This window comes from Aquarana catesbeiana, linkage group LG06 (genome assembly GCF_042186555.1).
Source record: "Aquarana catesbeiana isolate 2022-GZ linkage group LG06, ASM4218655v1, whole genome shotgun sequence".
Lineage (NCBI taxonomy): Eukaryota > Metazoa > Chordata > Amphibia > Anura > Ranidae > Aquarana > Aquarana catesbeiana.
In genome coordinates this window covers 285915358-285942676 of record NC_133329.1, presented here as the reverse complement: position 1 = coordinate 285942676, position 27319 = coordinate 285915358, and the positions used below count along the sequence as shown (strand labels likewise).

General features: G+C 41.6%; 1 protein-coding gene across 1 annotated transcript in view; it reads left to right on the top strand.

The window, feature by feature from the left end:
• PTH2R (parathyroid hormone 2 receptor) overlaps positions 1-27319 on the top strand; it is a 1009699-nt gene that overhangs the window by 873169 nt on the left and 109211 nt on the right. The window contains exon 10 of the mRNA XM_073633425.1: positions 26144-26238. Coding sequence (XP_073489526.1) covers positions 26144-26238 — 95 coding nt within the window. The remainder of the gene's footprint in view (positions 1-26143; positions 26239-27319) is intronic.

Sequence of the window (27319 nt, the reverse complement as noted above, 5' to 3'; positions counted from 1 at the left end):
GCTCGGTGCTAGGAAAAAAAGGGAGAATGGTCAACAGATTGATCAGGTACTACAGCAGATAGCGGCTCTTGATAAACAACACAAACTCTCCATGCATATTGAGCACCTCCAATCCCTCACACTCAAACGTGAGGAACTAAAATCCCTTCTCAATTTAGATACTAAAAGAAAATTCCAACGTTTATCACAGAAATTTTATGAATGGGGAAACAAACCAAGTAAGCTGCTAGCTAGGTCTTTAAAGACTAAACAATCACAGTCCTTTATTTCCAAAATCAAACTTTCAACAGGGGAATTAGCCCATGCAACCCCAGATATTGCTAAGGCCTTTAGAGAGTATTACGAAGACCTATATAATGTTAAAAATGACCTGTCTTCTCTACCACAAAAAGAGAGAAGAAGCCGCTTGCTTTCTTACTTGAGAGCAGCTAACCTACCTAAATTGCCCATATCTGCCCTCAAAGAAATGGAGGAGGATTTCTCGGTTGAGGAATTCCTGGTAGCATTGAAATCATCCCCATCCAGCAAAGCTCCTGGACCGGATGGGTTCACCATTTTATACTATAAAACATTCAGCGACATTCTGCTCCCTCATCTCACCGCTTATGCAAACTCTATATCTCACTCTTCAGGTCTACGCCCAGAATCTCTATCAATTCATATCACTGTCATCCCTAAACCAGATAAGGATCCCACCCTATGTAACAGTTTTAGGCCAATATCACTAATTAACGTTGACATCAAACTTTTTGCTAAAGTGATAGCAAATCGGCTGCTCCCTCTTTTACCCAGCTGGATATCAGCAGACCAATCAGGATTCATACCCAATAGAGAAGCAAAAGACAATTCACTTCGTGCAATATCCCTAATCCAATACGTTCAGAGATGCGCCCAGCCCACCCTACTCCTCTCCACTGATGCTGAAAAAGCTTTCGATAGGGTGGACTGGGAATATCTTAAGATGACCTTACGCCACTTTGGGCTGGGACCTAGGATGTTCCACCGAATCTCATCCCTTTATTCTAACCCCTCAGCACAAATTAGAATTAATGGGACGTTGAGTGACCCCCTTGTCTTACATAATGGAACCAGACAAGGCTGTCCTCTCTCCCCTCTCCTCTTTGCTATCACCTTAGAACCTTTCCTAGCTACAATTAGGCATAATGTTAATATCAAAGGCATACAAATAGGCAAAAGATTCCATAAATACGCGGCGTATGCGGATGACGTACTATTTTTTATTCAGCAACCACGCATCTCAATTCCCAACTTAATGTCTGAATTTTCTACCTTTCAATCCATCTCTAACTTCAAAATAAATTTATCCAAATCTGAAATTTTAAACATTAATATCTCCAAGTCCGAAGTTCTTTTCCTTAAGCCCCTGTTTCCCTTTAAATGGGTATTGAAAAGCATGAAATACCTAGGTATATATTTGACTTCCAATCTCCATTCTTTATTTTGACATAATTATATCCCCTTGCTAAATAGGATCAGAGAGGATCTACGAAAATGGTCCAACTTATCACACACATGGTTGGGGAAAGTGAATATAATCAAAATGAACATACTACCCCGCATCCTTTTTCTCTTTCAAATGCTTCCAATGGGAGTACCAGTAGGGTTCTTCACTATATTACAAACTCTGATTTCCAGATTCATTTGGAAGGGCGGTCATTCCAGGATATCGAGAGAGCTACTATTCCGCTCCAAATGCTCAGGCGGTCTAGCACTTCCTAATTTTAAGGCATATTATCAAGCAGTTATCTTGTCCAGGTTGGCTGATTGGAAATACACTCTTAAATCGAAACTATGGGTACAAATTGAATATTTTTTAAGTGGAGTGGATCTCTAGGTAGCCCCCTGGATACCCCGTTCTTGTAGGAACCTAGCTCGATCTACCTCGACTCTCACTATATCTTCCCTAGATATCTGGGACGCCCTACACAAAAAATTCTCATGGAAGTATGATTCTCCTCTACTACCTCTCCTCAATCATAAATATTTCTTATTGGGCTTATTAGATCCAGGCTTTAAATCATGGGGAATGGAAGAACCTCTTCTACTACATCATGTCCTCCGTGACAACATACTTAAACCATTACATGTGATCCTTGCTCCTAAACCCACCACATTTCTAGATAAATGGAGATATCACCAATTACAACATTTCTTAGGATCCCTTCCCAACCCGCTTAGAGGTCTGAGTGAATTAAATGCCATAGAAGAAATATTCTACCCAAAAGATCCCCCTTTACATGGAATTTCTCTATTTTACAAAGCTCTCATTGCACTTCAAAATCCCAACTTCCCACCTTTCCTGGCTAAATGGGAGTCTGACTTAGATTCCTCCCTTACAGATAATCAAAAGGATAAGATCCTCCAATTAGCCCACACTTCCTCATTGGCCTCAAAAATGTCAGAGGTCAACTATAAATTGCTTACTAGATGGCATTACACCCCAGCCAGATTACAACAAATGTTCCCCGCCAGTTGCCCATTATGCTGGAGGAACTGTGGGAACAAAGCTACTCACGCACACATCTGGTGGTTTTGCCCACTCATCCGACCTTATTGGGATGCCATCCGCAATTTAATAGTACAGATCTCGGATGTCAATATACCCAATGACCCGTGGATTATCCTTTTTCATTCTACCAAAACCCCCATAAGAATATATAAACGTTCAATTATTCCTCATTTACTAAACACTGCCAAAGCTTTAATTCCTACTTTATGGGGTCAACCAACAATCCCTTCTACAAGAGTCTGGTTACAAATGGTCGATAAGGTACATCTTATGGAGAGCATCACCCACGACATTATAGGTACCTCTAAGAAACATTCTCTAACCTGGGATTCTTGGATAAAATTTCCTTGTCAAAAGAAGTTTATTGAGTATACAATGTTATAAAGATACATAAAGTAAGTTTACAAGGATCTATAAAGTAAGCTCATTGTTTTACAGTAGGGTTTATATAGGTAAATATCATGAAATTTCAAATATTAAACATTGGGTTCACGTAAACCTAAATTAAAGATATATATCATTTCCTTAGTTACTTTTGTAGGTATTTAAATGATTTATACCTACTATACATATTGTTTACAAGTAGAGTGTATATAGGTCAAATAAATTCTGATAATGAGCTTTAATCGTAAGGTGGAGAAAAGGAAAGAGAAAGAAGAAAAAGGGTTGAAAGGTAGAGGTATGGTCCACAAGGTTGTCCCGCTCGTCAGTTTATTATTCTTTTTAGTTCTCTTTGAAGCCTTAGAATGGGTGTCTCTGTAAGTCATTTAATCTGTTACCATGGCAACAGGACAGAGTCATTGAAATTTGACAGGAACTGTTGTTTTATCCAAGGGTGCCAAAGTTTTTCAAATTTTGGAATTTGATTTTGATCGATGGCTACCATCTTAGCATGGGACATTGTATTATTCATTCTGTGAATTGTTTCTGCTAGTACCAATGTAGGAGATTTCCATGCCTTGGCCACTGTTTGTTTTGCAGCCGTTATTAGTTGGATCATAAGTTTGAATTGAGAGAGTGTTAACCATTCCGGTTTTAGATTAAGTAAAGTTAAATATGGATCTGGTTGTATTATCTTTTTAAATATTTTAGATGCAATCACGAAAACTTCCTTCCAGAAGGTTTGGATTACTGGGCACGTCCACCATATGTGTAAATATGTGCCTATTTCTGGGCATCCTCGAAAACAAAGAGCTGAGGTATTAGGTGAATATTTTGCCACTCTAGCGGGTACAAGGTACCAGCGAGTTAGGACTTTATAATTTGTCTCCAGTGCTAAGATGTTGGGTGAAGATGACTTAGATGTGAGCCATATGTTAGACCAGTCCGTGTCTTCTAAAGTTCGTCCCAGGTCCTCCTCCCACCTCTGAACGTAAGAGGGTCTATTAAGATTTGCTACTCCATATAATTGATTATAAAGTGATGAAATTGTACCTTTAGCAAGTGGATCTTTTGTACAGATTGATTCAAAAATGGATAATTGGGATAATGGTGTATCCCCCTTTAGGAATGGTGTATAGAAATTTTTGATTTGGAGATATCTAAATATCTCAGAGTTTGGTAGATCATATTTTTCTCTAAGCGATGGGAATGAAAGGAATGATTTAGATGCTATGAAGTCATTTAGTGTCTGAATGCCTGATGTTGTCCAAGCTTTAAAAGAATTTGGGTAGATCCATGCCGGATAAAAGGCCGGATTTCTGATAAAAGAAAGGAGAGGATTGTGTGGAGATTGTAACTGATATTTGGTTTTTAGTTTATCCCAGAGAGATAAGAAGTGTTTAGTTATGGGATTATGAATTTTAAAGCGGTCTTTAGGATCAAGCCATAATAAATTTGATATTAATAGAGGGTCATTTTCTGAAGCCTCTATAAATACCCATAATGGGATTTCCTGTTTTGCATGGTATTTGGACAGACTGGCCAAATGTGCTGCTCTGTAGTAGTTAGTAAAATTAGGGTATCCCAGGCCTCCTTTATTTTTGGGAAGATGTAGTGTGTGTATAGGTATACGTGGTTTAGAAGAGCCCCATATAAACGAAGTTGCTCTTTTTTGTACTATTCTCAAAAAATAGGAAGGAATTGGAATAGGGAGGACTCTAAATAGATAAAGCAATTTGGGTAGAATAGTCATTTTGATTGCATTAATTTTCCCTATCCAGGATAAAGGAAGTTGCGACCATTGTTTTATTAGATTTGTGATCTGTCTTAATACAGGAGGATAATTGGTTGAGAATAAGTCAGAATGAGATGCTGTTAAATGAATTTCAAGATATGGGATTGATTTTTCTGCCCATGTGAATGGGAGTGCAGCCTTAGCCGGGATCAATTCCATGTTTGTGAGTGAAATATTAAGCACTAGGCATTTCTTAGGATTAATCATAAGGCCGGATAGGGCTGCAAATCCATTAAGAGCTGGTATTAAGTTAGGACCAGAGATCTGTGGTGATGATAGAAAAAGTAATATATCGTCTGCAAATATACATAATTTGTGTGTAATACCTCCTACTTCAATGCCAGTTATAGTTTGGTTTGTTCTGATGTATTGGGCCATGGGTTCGAGTATAAGGGCAAATAATAAGGGAGATAATGGGCAACCCTGTCGGGTACCTCTTTCGATATTAAAGGCTTCAGATTTGTATCCAGCATATTTTATATAGGCTTTGGGTTTATTATATAATGCTTTGATCCATGTTAAAAAGTGGGGTCCAAAACCCCATTTTTGTAATGAATATTGCATATATTGCCAGGATACTGTGTCAAATGCCCTCTTAATATCGAGAGATAGAAAACATAAAGGGATTTTCCGTTTTTTAGCAATATGTGCCAATAACACTGCCCTGCGTATATTATCGCCTGCCTGTCTATTTGGCATGAAGCCTACTTGATCTCTATGTATTAATTTTCCTATAATGCTATTGAGGCGTTTTGCTATTATTTTTGCTAATAATTTAATATCGAGGTTTAACAGAGAGATAGGCCGATAATTCACACAGGAAGTATCATCAGAAAGGGGTTTTGGGATCATACAAACAATTGCCATTAGTGTTTCTTGCCGAAAAGAATGTCCATCTAGAAGTTTGTTAAAAGTTTCAGTGAGAATGGGAGAGAGTATTTCTGAGAATGTTTTATAGTATAAAGCCGAGTAGCCGTCTGGGCCTGGTCTTTTGTTAAGTTTTAGGTCTTTTATGGCGTTAGCAACTTCATCTATAGTTATAGGCTCATCCAAACTGCTTTTTTGATTCTGAGATAACTCAGGTAAGTTTATTTTTGAGAAGAAGGGTTCAGCTTCTGTAGGATTAAATTCATTGTTTGTCTTGTATAAAGTTGCGAGATGTGAGTGAAATTTATGGACTATTTTAACTGGATTACAAGTGTAAACATTTTTTGATAATTTCAAACGTATTGGTTTGAAAGATTTGTTAGTTGAATTTAATGCCCGAGCCAAATATGTACCAGGTTTGTTTGTATTCATGTAGAAATTGTGTTTGGAGCGTTTGAGGGATTTATCAACTGACTCAGTGAGAAATAGATCGTATTCCAATCTAGATTTTTCCAGATGAGATTTTGTACTCTGAGTTGGATTATCTTGAAATGATATGTAGGCTGCATTATAATTGAGTTCTAGTTTTTTTGCTAGATTTTTGCGTTCCCGTTTAAATAGTGCCATTTGTCTTTGTATTGTACCACGCAAGACAGGCTTATGAGCTTCCCACAGTGTTATTGGGGAGATGTCTGTTGTATTATTAATTGATATGTATTCCTTTAAAGCTTGTTCAATGGCCATCTGATGTAGTGGATGTTTGAGCATTATGTCCGGTAAGTACCACGTTGGGTCATGCGCTTTTGGTATGGCTGAGGCTATAGTAGTGTATACTGCATTATGGTCAGACCACGGAATCGGAATTATATCTGATGCAATAATTTCTGGTATCATTCCTATTGTTAGAAAAATATGATCTATTCTGGTGAAGGTTTGATGAGGGTGCGAGAAATAAGTGAATTTCTTTTTCATTGGGTTACTTTCTCTCCATGAATCTACCAGATTGTATTTGGAAAGAAGTTGAGAAAAAGGTAATCTAGAGGTTATTTTGGATGGTGTAAAAGGTGATTTATCTAGAAATGGGAGGAGGACCTGGTTCGAATCCCCACACATTATCACTGTTCCTATTTTGTGTGTATTAATCACTTGTAATATATGTGAGAGGAATGGTGTAGGTTGTTTGTTAGGAGCGTAGTAGGAAATCACAGTGATTGCTGTATCCATTATATAACCCATGAGTATCAGGTATCTACCTTCTGGGTCTTTAATTTCTGATGATAAGGTGAATGGTGTGGATCGGTGAAATGCAATTAGAGTTCCCCTTTGCTTGGTACAGGCAGAAGCCGTGTAAATTTGTTGATAAAAAGGAGAAATATATTTTGGAGTAGAATCTTTGGTGAAGTGTGTTTCTTGGAGGCATACTATGTGAGCCTTCTTGTTATGGAAAGTACGGAAGGCTTTGGTCCTTTTTTGAGGGACATTTATTCCCTGAACATTCAGGGAAAGTATATTCAGTGGTGCCATGGCAATAGATCAAATAGTTTTGACTTACTTTTTGTTATGCAGAGCTGACTGCGCAGATCAACCTGTGTGGACTGAAGAGATGAATAGATAGAAAAGAAACCAGTGAATTCTGGAGTAAAGAGTAAACAAAAAACATATGAGATTAAATGATACATTGTATAAATTATTTTTTGCAAGTAATCACAATTTACCCGTGAAAGAGAGTAAATATCTCTCTCAGGGGAATAAGTGCCTTCGTCACACTCCCACATAATATGATTGGGAGAATGAGGAGGGCTAATGGGGGTACACGGATCTTCCGCTTACAGGAGAGAAGTGCTATGTCAAAAGACATCAAAATGATGTTTCATTAATTGGAGTGCAGAATATAGTTTTTGTTGAAATTATTTATTCCAGGGTGGTTGTATATGGTTAGTCTTGCCCTAGGCTAAATAATTCAGTTAGAAAGGTACTGTTAATAACTTTGGTATTGATGAAGATAGTTTGAATTATTTTGGGATTTTAACCATTTTAGAGTAAACAATTACATATTTTATTCATATGCAACTGTTTAGATATGTTAACTCATAAAATTGAGGTTGTATTGCTTCAGATTAGAATAAACAAAAACATAATTCTAGGAACTAGTTAGATAATAATATATTTGTTTTAAGAAAAGAAAGAAAAAGCTTCCATTACTTCTGGATAATTGAACATATTTGTCCTAAAAAGTAATAAATCTATTATTACCTGATAATATATAACTGAACAAGAATTTCCTTATTTCACTTATATATTCTAAGGCTATATGAATCAGAAGTAATAAGAAATATAACTGGAATGTAACATGATCCCACACAGTGTGTGACTATCAGAATGCAGTTACATTCAGTTATAAATATAGGTTTTTTATAGAGAACCATCTCTTAGTATAATAAATGAAGAGATATCAGGAATTAGGATGTCAGTCCATTGAATCTTCTTGGTCCATGGATGATGTGGCATAACGGACTCTTTTGTGAGAATGATGATTCCCATTTTGTTCTGAAATTTTCTGGGTGCTGCCTGAAGGTGAAGATGACGCCATTCTTCTGCGTGTGGGAGAGTTGCTGCTTGTGGGTTCTGTCAGATTTAATTTTAAAAGGGTTTGTTGTAGTTCATCTGCTGATCTGCTTCTGTAAATTGTACCTTGGTAGTTAAATCTGACTGAAAAGGGGAAGCCCCATTGATACATAATGTTGTGGCGTTGCAGTTCCATTAGTTGGGGTTTCATGGATCGTCTTTTAGTAATAGTAAGTTGGGATAGGTCAGCAAAAATTTGATAATTGTGTCCTTGAAAATTAAGTTCCTTTTTTTCTCTTGCAGCAATTAGTATTTGTTCTTTCGTTCTGTAATAATGAAATTTTGTGATTATATCACGTGGGGGTCCATCTTTCTTTTTGGCTGTGAGGGCTCTGTGTACTCTGTCCAGTTCTAAACGTTCAATAGGGATATCTGGCTTTAGTTCTTGTAATAGAGCAGTAATAGTAGATTGCAGGTCTGTCACAGTTTCAGGTATTCCCCTTATGCGCAAGTTTGAACGTCTGGCTCTATTTTCGTAATCTTTGAGCTTAGTTTGAAGTATTAAATTCTCTTTTTTTAATTGTTCCAATTCTGTTATATTTTCTTGGGTTGTAATTTCAATTTCATCCATTTTTATTTCTAAGGCTGCGGTGCAGTTTCCCAGCTCTCTTATTTATTTGGTTAGGCTTTTTGTTATTTGGTCTGAGGTTTGTTTTAAAGCCTTATGAAGCATCTTTTCAAATTGTAATAATGTTTCTGGGGATACTGAGGAGGCTTGTGGAGAAGTTTGTGAGAGGATTTGTTCTGTATCTGACTCAAATGGAGAGTCTTGCTGTGACATTTTCTGTCTGTGAGAGCGCCCTGATGCTGTATCTTGTGAGGTGACTGGAGCTGCTTCAGCTGCAGTGAGTGCCTGTGAGCTCTTTGTGAGGTGATTTTTATTTCTGCCTCGGCTTCCTCCCAGTACCATATTTCCTGCCCAAACTTTCACAGTTTGTTCCCTGGGGCAAAAAGGTTCAAATGGATACCTTTTGAGCCTGCAGGCTCCGCTTTGTCCTTCTCTTCTCTCCTCAGCGGTGTGGAGCTCTAACAATGCATGTCTGCTCTGCTAGGCTCCGCCTCCTGCCCCCCCTCTTGGATAAAATTTCAATCCACATCTGTTTATAAAGAACTTATAACGCAAACCCCTTAAATCTCTCGTTTAAGCTTAGCCAACTACACCTCAACATATCGTTCCCTCTCACTGTGTACACATGCATGCCAGCAACAACCCCCCCCCCATACCCCCCCTCATACCCTCTGTTTTCTTACCTTTCCTATTTTCCACTTCTTCTCCTACTCTCTCCTCTTTCATCTAATTTTTCTTAATTTTATTTTTTCTGTTCTTATTTATCTCTCAGTTTCTATATACCAAAGTAAGGATTTTTCCTTTTTATATTAATTTTGTTTTGTTTCAAGTGCTCACAAAGTATTAACCCTATGTTATACTAACACTTTGTTTAGCTTCTGAGCCAATTATTGGAGGGGTAGCTTATAACTACTCATTGAAATCTGTGAGTGCTGAAACTCTTGTTGCTGTGTTTTCAAGAATGCATTTATTCTGAGATATATGTATATCTTTGTTATACTTTACTTTAATAAAAATATATTAAACATCTCTTCCCCATAATTTTGTTTTCTTGTTTGACTCCACTGTTTCCTTCCAACCCACAGAAATGGCAGTCTGTGGCCTCCCACTTTGCCCAGTGGTGGGACTTTCCTAACTGCGGAGGGGCAATTGATGGGAAACATGTCCACATCATCCCACCACCCAACTCGGGGTCATACTATTACAACTACAAGGGGTTCAATAGTATTGTGATGTTGGCGGTGGTGTTGGCTACTTACAATTTCCTGTATGTGGACGTAGGGAAGAATGGCCGGATGTCAGATGGTGGTGTCATCACCCACACGGAGTTCCACAGGCATCTCCAGAATGGCAGCTTGGACTTGCCACCTCCAGAAGACAACGCGGAAGGACTCCCATTTGTCTTTGTTGCGGATGAAGCGTTTGCGCTGGGGGACCATTTATGCGGCCATTCCCTATGAGGACTCTCACCCCGGACCAGAGGGTTTTTAATTACTGGCTGGCCACAGCAAGAAGAGTGGTGGAGAACACGTTTGGAATAATGGCCAGCTGGTTCCACCTATTTCTTACACCGATACACATGGTGGAGTATAAACTCAATCACATCATCCTGGCTTGCTGTGTTCTCCACAACTTTGTAAGGAGAAATTCTGTGAGCTATGCTGGCTCAGTTGGGCCTGAAGCCGGAGTTATTAATCTCAATGAACCAACCCTGACGGCGCTTGAAGCTGTCCTGGCTTGCCCCCCCAGAGTACCCGCAAGGTCCGTCTAAGATGCATGGAATACTTTGCGGGTAGGGGGGCCATCAATATGCCAGACAATGTCTGAGACATTTTTTAAATAAAAAAATAATTTAAAGCTGAACAAATATTTGCTTACATTTACTGCTTGTGTTTATTTTAGCTGACCATGACTGAAATTTGGGGAGTCCTGAAAATGGCGTGATTGTGTAAAATTATAAAGCACTGTTGGGTGTTATTTACTAAAGGCAAAGACACTTTGCACTACAAGTGCACTTGAGAGTGCACAGAAACTGCACTTGTAGTGCAAAGTGGATTTGCCCTTAGGAAATAACCCCCGTTGTCACAGAGAACACCAATTTTACCACAAAAAAAGTTTTTGAGCATTGAAAGAAGAAGCCACACATTGTTGATTATCAATCTTTTTAATACAAGCACAATCACATGTGCATTTATAAAAGGTTGTCATTTTAAGGTAAAACAGGCATGTTTAAAACCAACAAGAAATACACAAATCTGGAACTTACAAAGTTCAACTTTTGTAGAAATTGAAGGCAATATCAGACATGATTATTTATAAACTGTGTTTGATATTGCGTTCAGCAGATGGGGTGAAGTTACCCCTAAAAAAGCCAAATTTTGGAGATGCACACAAATTGCCGAATGTCAACATGTGCTAGCCGCCATCATGGGGAATCAAGGGACGTGTTTTGTGAGTGCAACCCCTTCCTCTCAGCTACTTTATTATTGAGGAAGGGGTTGTACCCCCAAAACGCACACATTAATCTCCCGTGATGGCAGATAGCACATGTTGACACACTGTGTGCATCTGTCAGAGAGTTCCCCTGGGCAGATGCGCTGTTGGTGTGCATCGCGGTGCATTGGGGCGCATCGGCGCGCGCGCGTTCCCGTGCGCGCCACCTCGGGTGCCAGCGTGCGGCAGCGCCCGAAGAAGAATTCGAAGTGGAGGCTATCTTGGATTTCAGGAAAAGACACAACCAATTGGAATACCTAATCAAGTGGAGGGGGTACGGACCGGAGGACAACTCCTGGGAGCCAGAGGGCAACTTACATGCAGAAGAGCTCCTGAGGACTTTCAGGAGTACTCACGCCACCAGATTGGCTCAGTTGGACATCCGGAGGCTGCTCTTGAGGGGGGGCACTGTCAGAGAATTCCCCTGGGCAGACGCGCTGTTGGTGTGCATCGCGGTGCGAAGGGGCGCGCCGGCGCGCGCGCGTTCCCTGGCGTGGGTGCTGGCGTGCGGGCGCATGTGCGTGTGCGGGGGCGTGCGCCCGGCGTTTGGCGCCAATCTGCCTATTTAGGCTGTCTGCACAGGGGGCTTGGTGCTGTCCGATCTTCAGCTCCCTGTATCCCTGCACCTGCTTCCTGCTTCCTGTTTTGAACCTGATCTCCTGACCACCGGTGAGGTATTATCCATTCTGGAATGGCCCGCTCCCTCTGATAAGAAAGGGGTTCAAAGGTTCATTGGCTTCTCTAACTTCTACAGGAAGTTCATTAGGGGCTCACCAAAGTAACCAAACAAGGGAATCGGTTCCAGTGGTCTTCTAAGGCACAATCCGCCTTTGAAAAACTCAAGGAGCTGTTCACCTCTGCTTCTATCTTAAAACACCCGGACCCTGCTCTACCATTTGTCCTCGAAGTGGACGCTTCAGAGGTGGCAGTCAGAGCTGTTCTGTCCCAGTGGCCTTTTTCTCCCGCAAACTCTCTTCAGCGGAGAGAAATTACGATGGTGATCGGAAGCTTCTGGCCATCAAGTCCGCTTTGGAGGAGTGGCGTTATTTACTGGAGGGTGCAGCACATCCCATCCTGGTCTATACGGATCATAAGAATCTGGAGTACCTCTGAACAGTCAAGAGACTGAAACCACGGCAAGCAAGGTGGGCCCTTTTTTTCTCCAGATTTCAGTTCCATATAACACACAGACCTGGTTCCAAAAATATCAAGCCGGACGCTCTCTCCCGTATGTTCCCTGATTCCGGCAAACCTGTGCATCCGGACACTATTCTTCCGTCTGGAAATTTTCTTTTACTCCAAGGGGATCTGCTATCCCGCATAAAGAAAGCCTCCTCAAATTGGATCCCGACTTCCGGAGATGAGGTGAGGGCCCAGGATGGCCTCTTTTGGCACAAGGGTAAAATCGTGGTCCCTGAAGATTTGAGGGTGGCAGTGCTAGAGCTCTGCCATGATCACAAGATGGCTGGACACTTCGGTGTGCTAAAGACGACTGAATTAGTTCAGCGCACATTTTGGTGGCCTCTGTTGGCGAACGACTGCAAGAACTATGTAGAATCTTGTACTATCTGTGCTTGGAGCAAAAATAGCCGGACAAGAGCCTGGGGTCTGCTAAAACCATTACCCGTCCCGGAAAGACCGTGGAAGATGATATCAATGGATTTTATCGTAGAGCTTCCCCAGGCAGAAGGCTTCTCTACCATCTTCGTCGTCGTAGACAGGTTAACCAAGATGGCTCACTTTCTGCCTATGAAGGGCACGCCTTTGGCTATGGAGATAGCAAGGGTCTTCATCAAGGAAATTGTTAGGCTGCACAGAGTCCCATCAAATATCATATCTGATCGTGGTGTTCAGTTCACCTCTCGGTTCTGGAAGGCTCTCTGTGATTCCCTGGAAATTGAGCTGGCACTCTCCTCTGCTTACCATCCCCAGACTAATGGGCAGACGGAGAGAACTAATCAAACTTTGGAGCAGTACCTCCGTTGTTTTTCATCTTTCTCACAGGACGACTGGGTTTCTCTTCTGCCAATTGCTGAGTTCTCGTACAACAACTCTTTACATTCGGCCATTAAGCAAACGTCCTTCTTTGCCAATTACGGCTTCCACCCGTCCTTCCTGCCCAGGTCTCTACCCGAATGTGCTATCCCTGCGGTCTCTGAAACCATGGACTTCTTTCTTACCAACAACAAACTCTTGCAGGAAACCATGGCTAAGACCCAAGAGTACAATAAGAAAATGTTTGACAAGAAGAGGCGGGGAGAGCTCATCCTGGAACCTGGCAACCAGGTTTGGTTGTCCACAACCAATGTAAGAATGGCCTGCCCTTCAAGGAAATTGGGCCCCAAATTTATGGGTCCGTTCTCAGTCAAAAAGAGAATTAACAACGTGGCCTACGAACTCAACTTACCTAGTACCCTGAAGATTCACCGGGTCTTTCATATATCATTGTTGAAACCTGTTATACCCAACACCTTTGCTGGTCGAAGTACTGACCCACCGGAGCCCATAATTATCGATAACGAAGAAGAATTCGAAGTGGAGGCTATCTTGGATTGCAGGAAAAGACACAACCAATTGCAATACCTAATCAAGTGGAGGGGGTACGGACCGGCGGACAACTCCTGGGAGCCAGAGGGCAACTTACATGCCGAAGAGCTCCTGAATTTCAGGAGTACTCACGCCACCAGATTGGCTCAGTTGGACATCCGGAGGCTGCTCTTGAGGGGGGGGGCACTGTCAGAGAATTCCCCTGGGCAGACGCGCTGTTGGTGTGCATCACGGTGCGTTGGGGCGCGCCGGCGCATGCGTTCCCGTGCGGGCCGCCGTGGGTGCCGGCGTGCGGGCGCGTGCGTGTGTGCGGGGGCGCGCGCCCGGCGTTTGGCGCCAAACTGCCTATTTAGGCTGTCTGCACAGGGGGCTCGGTGCTGTCCGATCTTCAGCTCCCTGTATCCCTGCACCTGCTTCCTGCTTCCTGTTTTGAACCTGATCTCCTGACCACCGGCCTGTCTTTGATTCTCCTTGCTTGCTGCCTGCCACTGATCCTGGACTGTCCTGACTACGAATCTGCCTGCTCCTCTGTACCATGTTGCTCGCCTGTTGCTGACCTCTGCCTGTGACCCGACCTGCTTGCTCCACTCCTGCTCTGCACCTGCTGCCTGCGCTTCAGTTGACTGGTGATCCAAATAACCACCTTTACCGGGATCCTCCTGCAGCTAACCAGCCAGGCTTTCATACCATTCTGTGCTCCCGTGCCTCCTGTCCATACTACCAGGGGCCGGGAACCAGATACGTAAGGGAGGCCTCCTTCTGCTACATCGAGCTCACCTGTCTGTTACGTGAAAAAAGTACAAAAAATTCTCCGGACCAAAAAACTGAAATAATTTGGGATTTCAAGGGGTTTTAAACTCTCCCTAAAACATCAGTGATGTTCTTAATTTTGTTTAGAACATCATTGATGTTTTGCTTGATGTTTTCCAAGTCCCTATTACACCCCATGATCACCCCCATCAGGATCTGAGCACTTTCACTGTTGAATTGACCTTCATCCACAACATCACGATCACCTAAAAATATATAAAAAAAATCACACCATGTATTATAAATATGCCGGAATCCATCGCTTACCTGAAGCTGTGGTCACAGACACTCACCTGTTGTGGTGACTATTTCCACAATGTCTCCCTCCTCCTACTCCTGTTGGCTTTGTGGGATTTCCACAAAGTTTGCATTTCATTCTAGTTACTAACCCATCTAACCCATCTAGACACCAAAATTATTTTAAGAGAAGTAGGCCAGAAAAAATGTATAGAACTGCATCTGGACAAAACATGGCGTTTTATAGGCCGAACGAACTATGTTTCATACGAACGAATAATGTGTCCATGAACATGAAAGTTGCCATTTGAAACTGTACAACAGTATAAAGAAAAACACAGAGCAGCACGAACGTAATAAACATAAAGAATAGGAACACAGGACAACTACCTACTTTTTTGCAGCACTCTCCTGATCCTTCTATACTGATAGTGCTCCCTTAATTTGAGGTCCGACCACCTCTTCCTCAGTTGATCCTTGGATCGTTGTACTCCAAAATTCCTGTGCAGACTCTTCACAACTTTAGTCATGATCTTGGCCTTTCTGACATTGGGGTTGGGGTAAGGTCCATACTTCCCATCATAGTCGGCCCTCTTCAGTATGTCGACCATCTCCAACATCTCCCACAAAGGACATATTTGATGCCTTAAATCTTCACCTCCGGGATCGTGACGTTTCTGGCACCGGGCTTTCCTCCTCCTCGTTGCTGTAATTAGCACGCACCTGTTGTGTCTCCGCCATGTGCTCTTCCCCCACTGCGCCGAATGAGAAGGGGCAAGGAATAGACTAGAAAGAACGTCAGGGGCGGGCGGAGTTTCACGCTTGCGCAGTGTATATAAAGCGTAACACGCGTGCGTAGTACGTACGATCTGTGAGCAGAGGAAGGAGTATCGGAAGTGCCAATGATAACGAAGGTAACATTTAAACTTGTGCCTATACTGCTTATAGATTGAGGCCTATATTGGGACAAGATTAGGAGACTTTAGTCTGACATTAGGGTTTGTCTTGTGTTGTGTCTTGCAGAGAAAATGGAGATATTGAAGGATCAGGACTTTATCACCATATTCATTTATATGTTCAGGGAGCTGCCCTGTCTGTGGCAGGTAAACCACCCCGATTATAAGAATCAAACAAAGAGGAAGGCAGCGCTGGATCAATTGCTGGAAATTGTGAAGCCGGTGATCCCCACGGCAGACATCACCTATTTGAAGATCCTAATTGGTGGCATGAGGAGCACTTATCTAAGGGAGCGCAAGAAGGTGCAGGATTCCCTGAGATCAGGAGCAGCAGATGACATTTATCTCCCCAGGCTGTGGTACTATGACAGACTGCATTTTCTGGCAGGTCAGACTGAACCCAGGCCAGCACTCCCTAGTCTTCCTTCCATGCTTCCTTCCCCCTCAGCTGAGGCTTCTGACGCCCAACTTGGGCCTTCCAGGTAGCAACATGTGGAGGAGCCCAGCTTGAGTCAAGTATAGCATTCTTCTAAATATTTCTGTTGGTCAAATTATTGATGTAAAATATATGTTAGTTTGGAGTACTAATTTATGATTGTGATTGATGAACCAAAAAATAAAACAATGTCCCTTTTTCATACACAGGAAAGTCTCAGCCAGGAGGTGGCTGGGCCAAGTAGGCTGCCCGATACCCAGGTCCCTCCCCTCCGCCTTCAAAGAAAAAGTGGCAGGAAGAGGAGTAACCTGGAGGAGGCAGCAATTGGCCTATTTTGTTGAAGAGGATTTTGCTGACCTAACAGCATGCAAAATGCTGCAAATGGAGGAGGGCCAACACCTTTTATGTGAGTTTCTCATTTTAGAAGCACTAAATAAGGGGTTGAGGGGCCAACTCGCATGCCAAAGCCACATTTGTGAGCTTACTCATGGTCCTCTTCCTCTTCCTCCAGGTCCTACTCCTCCTCCTGCCACACCTCAAACACCAGAGCCACAGCCGGGAAGGAAGCGTGCAAGGAAGACCAGAGAGTGATGGCCTGGGTTCAGTCTGGTCTGAGAAAAGATGCAGGCTCTTGTATGACCACAGCCTGGGAACATACATGTGATCTGCTGCTGTTCATGATCTCTTGGACATCTGGAACAGATTGTACTCCCTTATATATGGACTCCTCAGGCCACCAATTTTGCAGTAAAATAATTGATGTGTGCCCTGGGGGCCAAATACTTTGCCAATTTCTGCAGTTTATCCAGCGTTGCCTGCCTCTTTGTTTGGTTATGAGCCCTTAATAAAGGAATTTTTTTTCAATTATACTTGCCTATGTGTGTTTTCATTCAAAAAGGACGTTTTTTTTTGTGAGGAGGCAGGTACATTTCCAAAATACAATGTCAAATTAACAAGAGACACCAACACCAAGCAACCTCCTTGAGATTAAATAATACAAGACAATAATGGTGTTGTGGTAACTTGACACACAAAACACACCCAAAAATATTCTGGAGTAAAAAAAAAAATATATATATATATATATATATATATATATATATAAATAAAACACAAGATCAGGCTTTAAAAAACTCCCAAAAAAATATTTAACCTAACAACATCCCAAAAATATTATTTTTTCGGCAGATGTGACAAATAAAAATATTATATTGATGAAATCACGATAAATAATAAAGCAAGAAGTTTGTGAGAAGACTGTGTGAATATGAGCAGCAAAACAACTTTATTCTTCTAGCATTATAAAGAAGAAGAGAGTGCACTGCATTAAACAATTTAAAACATTGCAGCGTGACAAAAGTGCTATATCCATTCCGAACGCTAATTTTACCAGACCGAGCAGTTCCGTCTCGGAATTTATTCTGAGCATGCGTGGCCATGCACATACACGGTCGGAATTGACAGGATCAGATTTTGCTGTCGGAAAATTTTATAGCCTGCTCTCAAACTTTGTGTGTCGGAAAATCCTATGGAAAAAGTCAGATGGAGCCCACACACGTTCGGAATTTCCGACAACAAGCTCCGATCGCACATTTTCCGTCGGAAAATATGACTGTGTGTACAGGGCATAAGGCTTTGCAACCACTTTATTATGGCTTTGTTGTATAACTTAACCATTTGACCTTCGGAAGGTTTACCCTCCTTCATGGCCAGGCCATTTTTTGCGATACGACACTGTGTTACTTTAAGGGCTAGTTTACACTTGCTTCAAAACATGGCTTCAAACACGCTTTGTTAAAGCTCTCTGAACGCCAGTCAAAGCTCCTGTCACTAAATAAAATGGTTAGCTTACAGTCCTGTTAACACTTGCTTTTGCTTGAGGCTTTGATGAGGCTTCGGTGGGGCTCCGTGAGGCTTCGTGAGGCTTTGTGGGGCTTCAAGCAAGCTTTGTCATAGACTTCTATGGAGGCTTTGAAGATGCTGAAGCTACATGGGGTAGAAGCCGAAGCAAAGCAAAAGCAGGTGTAAACAGGACTGTAAGCTAACCATTTTATTTAGTGACAGGAGCTTTGACTAGCGATCAGAGAGCTTTAACAAAGCCTGTCTGAAGCCTTGCTGAAGCCGAAGCAAGTGTAAATGAGCCCTAACTGAGAATTGTGTGGTCAGCAACACTGTACCCAATGTCCCTTTTACCACAAATAGAGCTTTATTTTGGTGGTATTTGATCCCCTCTTCTTTTTTTTTTTTTTTTTTTTTTTTGCGATATAAACAAATAAAGACAACAATTTTGAAAAAAAAAAAAAAAAACATGTTTTACTTTCTGCTATATAACATATAAAAAAAAAAGTTGAAAAAAATCAAATTTCTTCATCAATGTAGGCACATATAAATTCTGCTATATATTTTGGTAAAAAAAATCCCAATAAGCGTATATTGATTAGTTTGCGCAAAAGTTATAGCGTCTACAAAATAGGGGATATTTTTATTTATTTATTTATTTTTTTACTAGTAATGGCGGCGATCAGTAACTTATAGTGGGACTGCGATATTGCAGCATGCATTCTGACACTTTTGACACTTTTTGGGGACCAGTGAAACTCATACAGTGATCAATGCTAAAAAATATGCACTGGTACTGTACTAATGACACTGGCTAGGAAGGAGTTAACATCAGGGGCAATCAAAGGGTTAGCTGTGTACCTAACCTGTGTTTTTGTGTACTGTAGGAGATGCTTTAACTAGGGTAAGGCATAAATTCATGTGCCTGCTTTGCAGAGACACAAGAGTCATGCCTTCCCTCCTGAGAGAAAGGTGATCTGCCTTGCTTACATAGGCAGACCACTGTTCTGCCTCTGTACCGAACAATCGGCGGGTACCAGAGGACATGAAGTCCTCGGTAAGTGCCAATCAGCTCCCGCTGTGTATAATCACAGCCAGAGCTAGTAGCCAGTGGCACGGCATTTTGCGCCTGCTACCCGGAAAAGCCTGATCATGCATATCTACACACACATACACATGGTCCTGCCTAGACATGTTTCTTTGGCTATAGAGAGATTTAAACACTTGTTGATAATCATCTTAGTACCTTGATTTCAGTCATCTTCTTGGGTTACTGCTATCAAACAGAAGTTGTTTTGGTTTGAATACAGTAAGGACGGTCTTGAAACAATTTAAGGGGTTGTTCACACCAGTAACCCTGGTTCAAACCAGCAACCATACTAAAACAGAAATAGTACAAACCACCAGCCACAGCAACTTGAACACAGGGATAATATGAGAACAATTTTTACAATAATAATGCTTATTTTTTTTATAAAAACAAATGCAGCATTTTTCTTTGGTAAAAGATGATCTTTATTTATACTAAATGTCAGCACTGGAACTTTAGATCTCCATTAATCCCCAGCAGAGCCCTGGGGTAAATATCTAAGTAGCTAGAGATTAATATCACCCACATAATTCAAGCTAAGGGCTGGAAATGCAGCTTCACGTAATTAGATTTTAAGTTCTTGTACCAATTATCTTCTTTAAATTCTTCTTCATATTGACTTTTAAACTAAGAGGGTTAATCATATGCCAACTGTTAGACTCATTTGTATGCATTACTCTTAAACAGGCTTTTAAATCTTTCTCTGCTTATGATAGAATTACTAATGCTTTTATACTTCCATTGTGGTCACTTTGCATAAAAGCATTGAAAATTGATGTAATGTTTTGATTATTAAAAATTAACAATATTATTTTGTGCTGTAAGCCCTTTTGAACTGTTTTATGACAGCTGTTATATGATGAAGTAGCCTGTGTTATTTATGGAGCATGGAAATTTCATGGAATTCATAAAACACATGCATGTTTAAATTATAAGGCTCGATTCACACCTATGCATGTTGCTTTTGAGCGTTTTTGGAGGTTTTTTTTTCATGCTTGCCACGTTTTTGAGCAGCGTTTTTGTAGCGTTTTTGCGGCGTTTTTGCCGCGTTTTTGCCGCGTTTTTGCCGCGTTTTGCGTTTTTTTTTTTTTTTTTTCATTTTTTTTTACAGTCTTAAAAAAAAATTACAAAAAAAAAAAATAAAAAAAAAAACGACAAAAACGCACCAAAAACGCACCAAAAACGCTGCAAAAACGCTGCAAAAACGGTGCACTTGCGTTTTTGATGCTTGTCCATTGAAATCCATTGCATGCAAAACGCTGCTTTTTGCATGAAAAAAAGTCCCCGACCCTTTCCAAAAATGCAGAGATACAAAAAAGCATTGATGTGAACATGTTCCATAGGAACCCATGTTAAAAAATTCCCGTGCATTTCTGCAAAATGCAAAATGCATCAAAAAACGCGCTAGTGTGAATGGAGCCTTAGAGCTTCTCTTTAACAAAAGCGTTATGCCATTGGCTGTTTATATATTTTATTATGGGTGAATCATCTCAGCAGGGGCACAAGCAGTGATAAAAACCTTACAGAGATTCTAACTTTTCAACACTCTATCCAAAATTCAAAAGAACATTTTGGGTTTAGATACGTTTTTATCTAGCCATGAAAGCCACTGTTTAACCTGTAAGACCATTTTAGAATATGTTTTATAATAATCATTATGTATATATATATATATATATATATATATATATAAAATAATGATTTGGCCTTTGCTAAGGGCTTACTGCTCTTCCTCTGTGCCATTAAAAAAAAGGCAATACTGTACTAAGATTACCATGCCCCTATCACCACCACCAGTAAAGCAGGAGTCCATTGTTTACTTGTGTCTTGTACCCATCAATGAGAAAAATATTTATGGCCTACCTAATGCTTGATACAACTGTCTCAGAAGAAGAAAGGCAGATTAAACCTACAGGGGCTGATTTACTAAGAAGAATGCATTGCGCCAGTTCATACTGTAATTGGTGCACTGGAAAAGTCATTAACCGAACGTGCGAACTGGCGCACTTTAAAGCGCAAAACGATAATAAATATGTAAACTGTAACTGGTGCCAGGGAAACTGCGGTTTTCTCATTGATAATAGCGCACGCCCAATACAATTGGTTAATTTCATCTCATTGGATGTGTCTTGTTAGGCAATTTGTAGGTGTTCTCATTTAATTAACCCTTTTGATGCTAATCTCATTCCTATCACTTCTAATATATCTTTGAAATGTGTTTTTTTTCTTTTTTTACCCAAATCTCTCAATACATCACAAAGAACAGGGAAGAGTTTCAATAAATTAATATTTGCAGATCTTGATCATTAAAGGTGACCATACACTGCAATCAGTTACATCTTAATAAATTAGATTTAGTGCAAGAGCCTGTTTGATTTTCTATCATTTGAATTAATTGTTCAAGTGCATCTTCCTGTTACCTATTTTGCCTAAATATCGAGTTGTACAGGGATTGGCTAATCAGATTGTATAGTGCATGACCATCTTAAGTGCCAAATTTGAAATGTAGATGTGCCATGGCCCACTTGTATTTTCCAAACGATATTTCTTGGGCATTATGCAAGATACATGAAAAACCACCTTTTTTTCAAGACATGCTAGAGTGTTCAGAAATCTTCAAACTACGGCTCTCTAGCTGTTGTGGAACTACACATCCCATGAGGCATTGTAAAACTCTGACATTCACAGACATGACTAGGTGTGAACAACTAGAGGGCCATAGTTTGAAGACCCCTGTGCTAGACCAGTATTATGCCTCCAGAATTGGGAGTGTGGCCTCTACCCAATTTCTCTCTGCTGGTGGACACAAGAACCTACATCTATAGTAGGGATGAGCCGAACACCCCCCTGTTCGGTTCGCACCAGAACATGCGAACAGGAAAAAAGTTCGTTTGAACACGCGAACACCGTTAAAGTCTATGGGACACGAACATGAATAATCAAAAGTGCTAATTTTAAAGGCTAATATGCAAGTTATTGTCATAAAAAGTGTTTGGGGACCTGGGTCCTGCCCCAGGGGACATGGATCAATGCAAAAAAAGTTTTTTCAGGAGCAGTGATTTTAATAATGCTTAAAGTCAAACAATAAAAGTGTAATATCCCTTTAAATTTCGTACCTGGGGGGTGTCTATAGTATGCCTGTAAAGGGGCGCATGTTTCCTGTGTTTAGAACAGTCTGACAGCAAAATTACATTTTGAAGGAAAAAACTCATTTAAAACTACCCGCGGCTATTGCATTGCCGACAATACACATAGAAGTTCATTGATAAAAACGGCATGGGAATTCCCCAAAGGGGAACCCCGAACCAAAATTAAAAAAAAAAAAATGACATGGGAGTCCCCCTAAATTCCATACCAGGCCCTTCAGGTCTGGTATGGATATTAAGGGGAACCCCGGCCAAAATTTAAAAAAAAAAATGATGTGGGGTTCCCCCTAAATTCCATACCAGACCCTTCAGGTCTGGTATGGATTTTAAGGGGAACCCTGCGCCAAAAAAAAAAAAAAAAACGGCGTGGGGTCCCCCCAAAAATCCATACCAGACCCTTATCCGAGCACGCAACCTGGCAGGCCGCAGGAAAAGAGGGGGGGACGAGAGTGCAGCCCCCCCTCCTGAACCGTACCAGGCCACATGCCCTCAACATTGGGAGGGTGCTTTGGTGTAGCCCCCCAAAACACCTTGTCCCCATGTTGATGAGGACAAGGGCCTCATCCCCACAACCCTGGCCGGTGGTTGTGGGGGTCTGCGGACGGGGGGCTTATCGGAATCTGGAAGCCCCCTTTAACAAGGGGACCCCCAGATCCCGGCCCCCCCCTGTGTGAAATGGTAAGGGGGTACAAAAGTACCCCTACCATTTCACTAAAAAACTGTCAAAAATGTTAAAAATGACAAGAGACAGTTTTTGACAATTCCTTTATTTAAATACTTCTTCTTTCTTCTATCTTCCTTCATCTTCTGGTTCTTCTGGCTCTTCTGGTTCTTCCTCCGGCGTTCTCGTCCAGCATCTCCTCCGCGGCGTCTTCTATCTTCTTCTCCTCGGGCCGCTCCGCACCCATGGCATGGGGGGGAGGCTCCCGCTCTTCTCTTCATCTTCTTCATCTTCTTCTCTTCTTCTTTTCTTCTCTTCTTCTCTTCTTCTCTTCTTCATTTTCTTCTCCAGGCTGCTCCGCACCCACGCTGGCATGGAGGGAGGCTCCCGCTGTGTGACGGCGCTCCTCGTCTGACAGTTCTTAAATAACGGGGGGTGGGGCCACCCGGTGACCCCGCCCCCCTCTGACGCACGGGACATGACGGGACTTCCCTGTGGCATTCCCCGTGACATCACAGGGAAGTCCCGTCAAGTCACCGTGTGTCAGAGGGGGGCGGGGTCACCGGGTGGCCCCACCCCCGTTATTTAAGAACTGTCAGACAAGGAGCGCCGTCACACAGCGGGAGCCTCCCTCCATGCCAGCATGGGTGCGGAGCGGCCCGGAGAAGAAAATGAAGAAAAGAAGAAAAGAAGAAGAGAAGAAGAGAAGAAGATGAAGAAGAAGAGAAGAGCGGGAGCCTCCCCCCATGCCATGGGTGCGGAGCGGCCCGAGGAGAAGAAGATAGAAGACGCCGCGGAGGAGATGCTGGACGAGAACACCGGAGGAAGAACCAGAAGAGCCAGAAGAACCAGAAGATGAAGGAAGATAGAAGAAAGAAGAAGTATTTAAATAAAGGAATTGTCAAAAACTGTCTCTTGTCATTTTTAACATTTTTGACAGTTTTTTAGTGAAATGGTAGGGGTACTTACCATTTCACACAGGGGGGGGGCCGGGATCTGGGGGTCCCCTTGTTAAAGGGGGCTTCCAGATTCCGATAAGCCCCCCGCCCACAGACCCCCACAACCACCGGCCAGGGTTGTGGGGATGAGGCCCTTGTCCTCATCAACATGGGGACAAGGTGTTTTGGGGGGCTACCCCAAAGCACCCTCCCAATGTTGAGGGCCTGTGGCCTGGTACGGTTCAGGAGGGGGGGGCGCACTCTTGTCCCCCCCTCTTTTTCTGTGGCCTGCCAGGTTGCGTGCTCGGATAAGGGTCTGGTATGGATTTTTGGGGGGACCCCACGCCGTTTTTTTTTTTTTTTTTGGCGCGGGGTTCCCCTTAAAATCCATACCAGACCTGAAGGGTCTGGTATGGAATTTAGGGGGAACCCCACGTCATTTTTTTTTTTTAATTTTGGCCGGGGTTCCCCTTAATATCTATATCAGACCTGAAGGGCCTGGTATGGAATTTAGGGGGACTCCCACGTCATTTTTTTTTTAAATTTTGGTTCGGGGTTCCCCTTTGGGGAATTCCCATGCCGTTTTTATCAATGAACTTCTATGTGTATTGTCGGCAATGCAATAGCCGCGGGTAGTTTTAAATGAGTTTTATCCTTCAAAATGTCATTTTGCTGTCAGACTGTTCTAAACACAGGAAACATTCGCCCCTTTACAGGCATACTATAGACACCCCCCAGGTACGAAATTTAAAGGGATATTACACTTTTATTGTTTGACTTTAAGCATTATTAAAATCACTGCTCCTGAAAAAACGGCCGTTTTTAAAACTTTTTTTTGCATTGATCCATGTCCCCTGGGGCAGGACCTGGGTCCTCAAACACTTTTTATGACAATAACTTGCATATTAGCCTTTAAAATTAGCACTTTTGATTTCTCCCATAGACTTTTAAAGGGTGTTCCGCGGCATTCGAATTTGCCGCGAACACCCCAAATTGTTCGCTGTTCGGCGAACTTGCGAACAGCCAATGTTCGAGTCGAGCATGAGTTCGACTCGAACTCGAAGCTCATCCCTAATCTATAGATATAGCTATATATAGCTATATCTACATATCCACACACACTGAAGCAGAAAGCAATATACATTGGCCCGGAAGTGAATCTGTACACAGGAAGAAGGTGTGTGTTTTGAGGCCAGGTCATTTAGACATACACACATCACCCACACAAACACCACCACATGTAAAAATGTATAAAAAAAATGATCTTAATTTGCAAATAAGGATCATCTCTTCACACAGTGTTAAATGCTCCCTCATCACTAGCTGTGATTTACAGCAGCCAATGGCTCCCGCTGCTGCATCTGATCCAATGAGGAGGGAGAGAACCGAGAGAGCCTTGGCTCTCGTGCACATTGCTGGATTGTGCTTACGCTCGAATATGAATTTAGGTGGGGCTGCGGAAGGAGCTTCAGGCAAAAGTTTTATTTTTACCTTACTGTATAGAATGCAGTAAGGTAAAAAACCTTCTGCCTTGATGACCATTTTAACAATATCGCTCTGGAAGCTCTCTGGAAACAACAAATATAGTTTTGGCTAAATATAGTAATTTTTCATTTGTTTCTTTTACAAAATACGGATGAAATGGGCTTTGTAATTTTTGAAAACATATTTTGACAGTCCATTCAAGGACCCACCATGTGTATAATATGAACTGTGTTCCTTGTGTATCCACATTTAAATAATAACCACTCTTATTTACCACCTTCTTTGACAAACATTTTACAGCAAAGGTTGTACTTTATTAGCTGAGAAAATATGTAAGCATTTAGGTCATTTGTTTCTTTTAGGATGTACAAAGTATCAACAGTAACAACTATACATCAATTATATACTTTATTCAAATCAGCATTTAATAAAGAGACAAGATATAATTACAATTACAAATCATGTCATTTGACCAATATAATTACAAAGCAGCAGGTTGAGCAGATGGATCCAGAGAGTTGACACAACCATCATCAAACTTGGCATGATAGAATTGTAGGTGGTCAAAGACATGAAAGTTAAACACATGTCGTACCATTATACCTCTTTATATTTTTAATATTTTATCAGCGGGGGGGTGTTGGGACAAGACAATACGGGGGACTAGCTGATGAGACACTCTACTGGGTACCTGCTGAAGTATATTATGGCTTAGTGATTTTTTTTTTTTATCATCCAGCTAAATTTCATCCTGTTCCTGAACACAGTACGGGTCCTTGCAACAAAAATTTGGGAGTCAAATGCTGTTGGTTATGATGCAAGGAAACAATACAGGTAGGACTATTTCATAATTATTACGTAAACAAATAAACATTACAGGGCATATTTATAATGCAGTGAATCTGACATTCACCAAACACTAAGGCTAGGTTCCCATTAGTACAAGTCGGGAATGCGTGAAAAATTGCAGATTTTCTAACATGCACAGAAACATGTTGCCTTTTAGGAGACACATGGCATTGACATTAAGTCTTAAAATTAGGGCACTTTCACACTGGCAGCGCCCGGGCGTCGGCAGTAACCGTAGCTTTACCGTAGTTTTTGCGGAGCTTTTCAGCCGCTAGTGGGCACTTTTAGCCCCCGCTAATGGGAAAAAAAGCGCCCCTGCAAAGCGCCACTGCAGCAGCGCTTAGACGGCGATTTGGAGGCACTACCCATTGACTTCAATGGGCAGTGGTGCTGTAGGAGCGGTGTATACACCTCTCCTACAGCGCCTCAAAGATGCTGCTTGCAGGACTTTTTTTTTAGCATCCTGCCAGCGAACTCGGGCTTTCCTTTCACACTGGAGTGAGAGGAGAGGCGCTTTACAGGCGCTATTTTTAGTAATATATATATTTTTTTTGTTATGTGATCACTATGACATCACTGTGTTCACATGATTGATAAACATGGAAATCGGTTCCCACTCATTGTATCTGACACTGTAATAGAACTAGCTATAAACACAGGTGCCAACTGCTAGTGCTGAAATAGAACATTTATGAATGCATCCCCAGCACAGGACATTGTACTATGTAATATTTACATATACATGGTGGGTTGGAAGGGTTAAAAAGATGACTAACAAATATGTGCCTATAATGAATAAATAAAATGGCGGTCTGAAATTACTTTTAGATTAGATTTAGATTTAATTTGATTTAAGGTGTTTATTCAGCAGAGTTTTGACTGGAAGTGCACACAAATTTAATGGTTTCCAGGTTTACAAGATCCAATGCATTTAGATGAGGTTGTAGGAAATATTGAATGGATGATTTGTAACATTTTTGATATACTTAAGTAGGTTAAACCTGCACACATAGTTTGCTATCGCATTGTATTACATTCAGTAGATTTACCAACAATTATGGTCTGC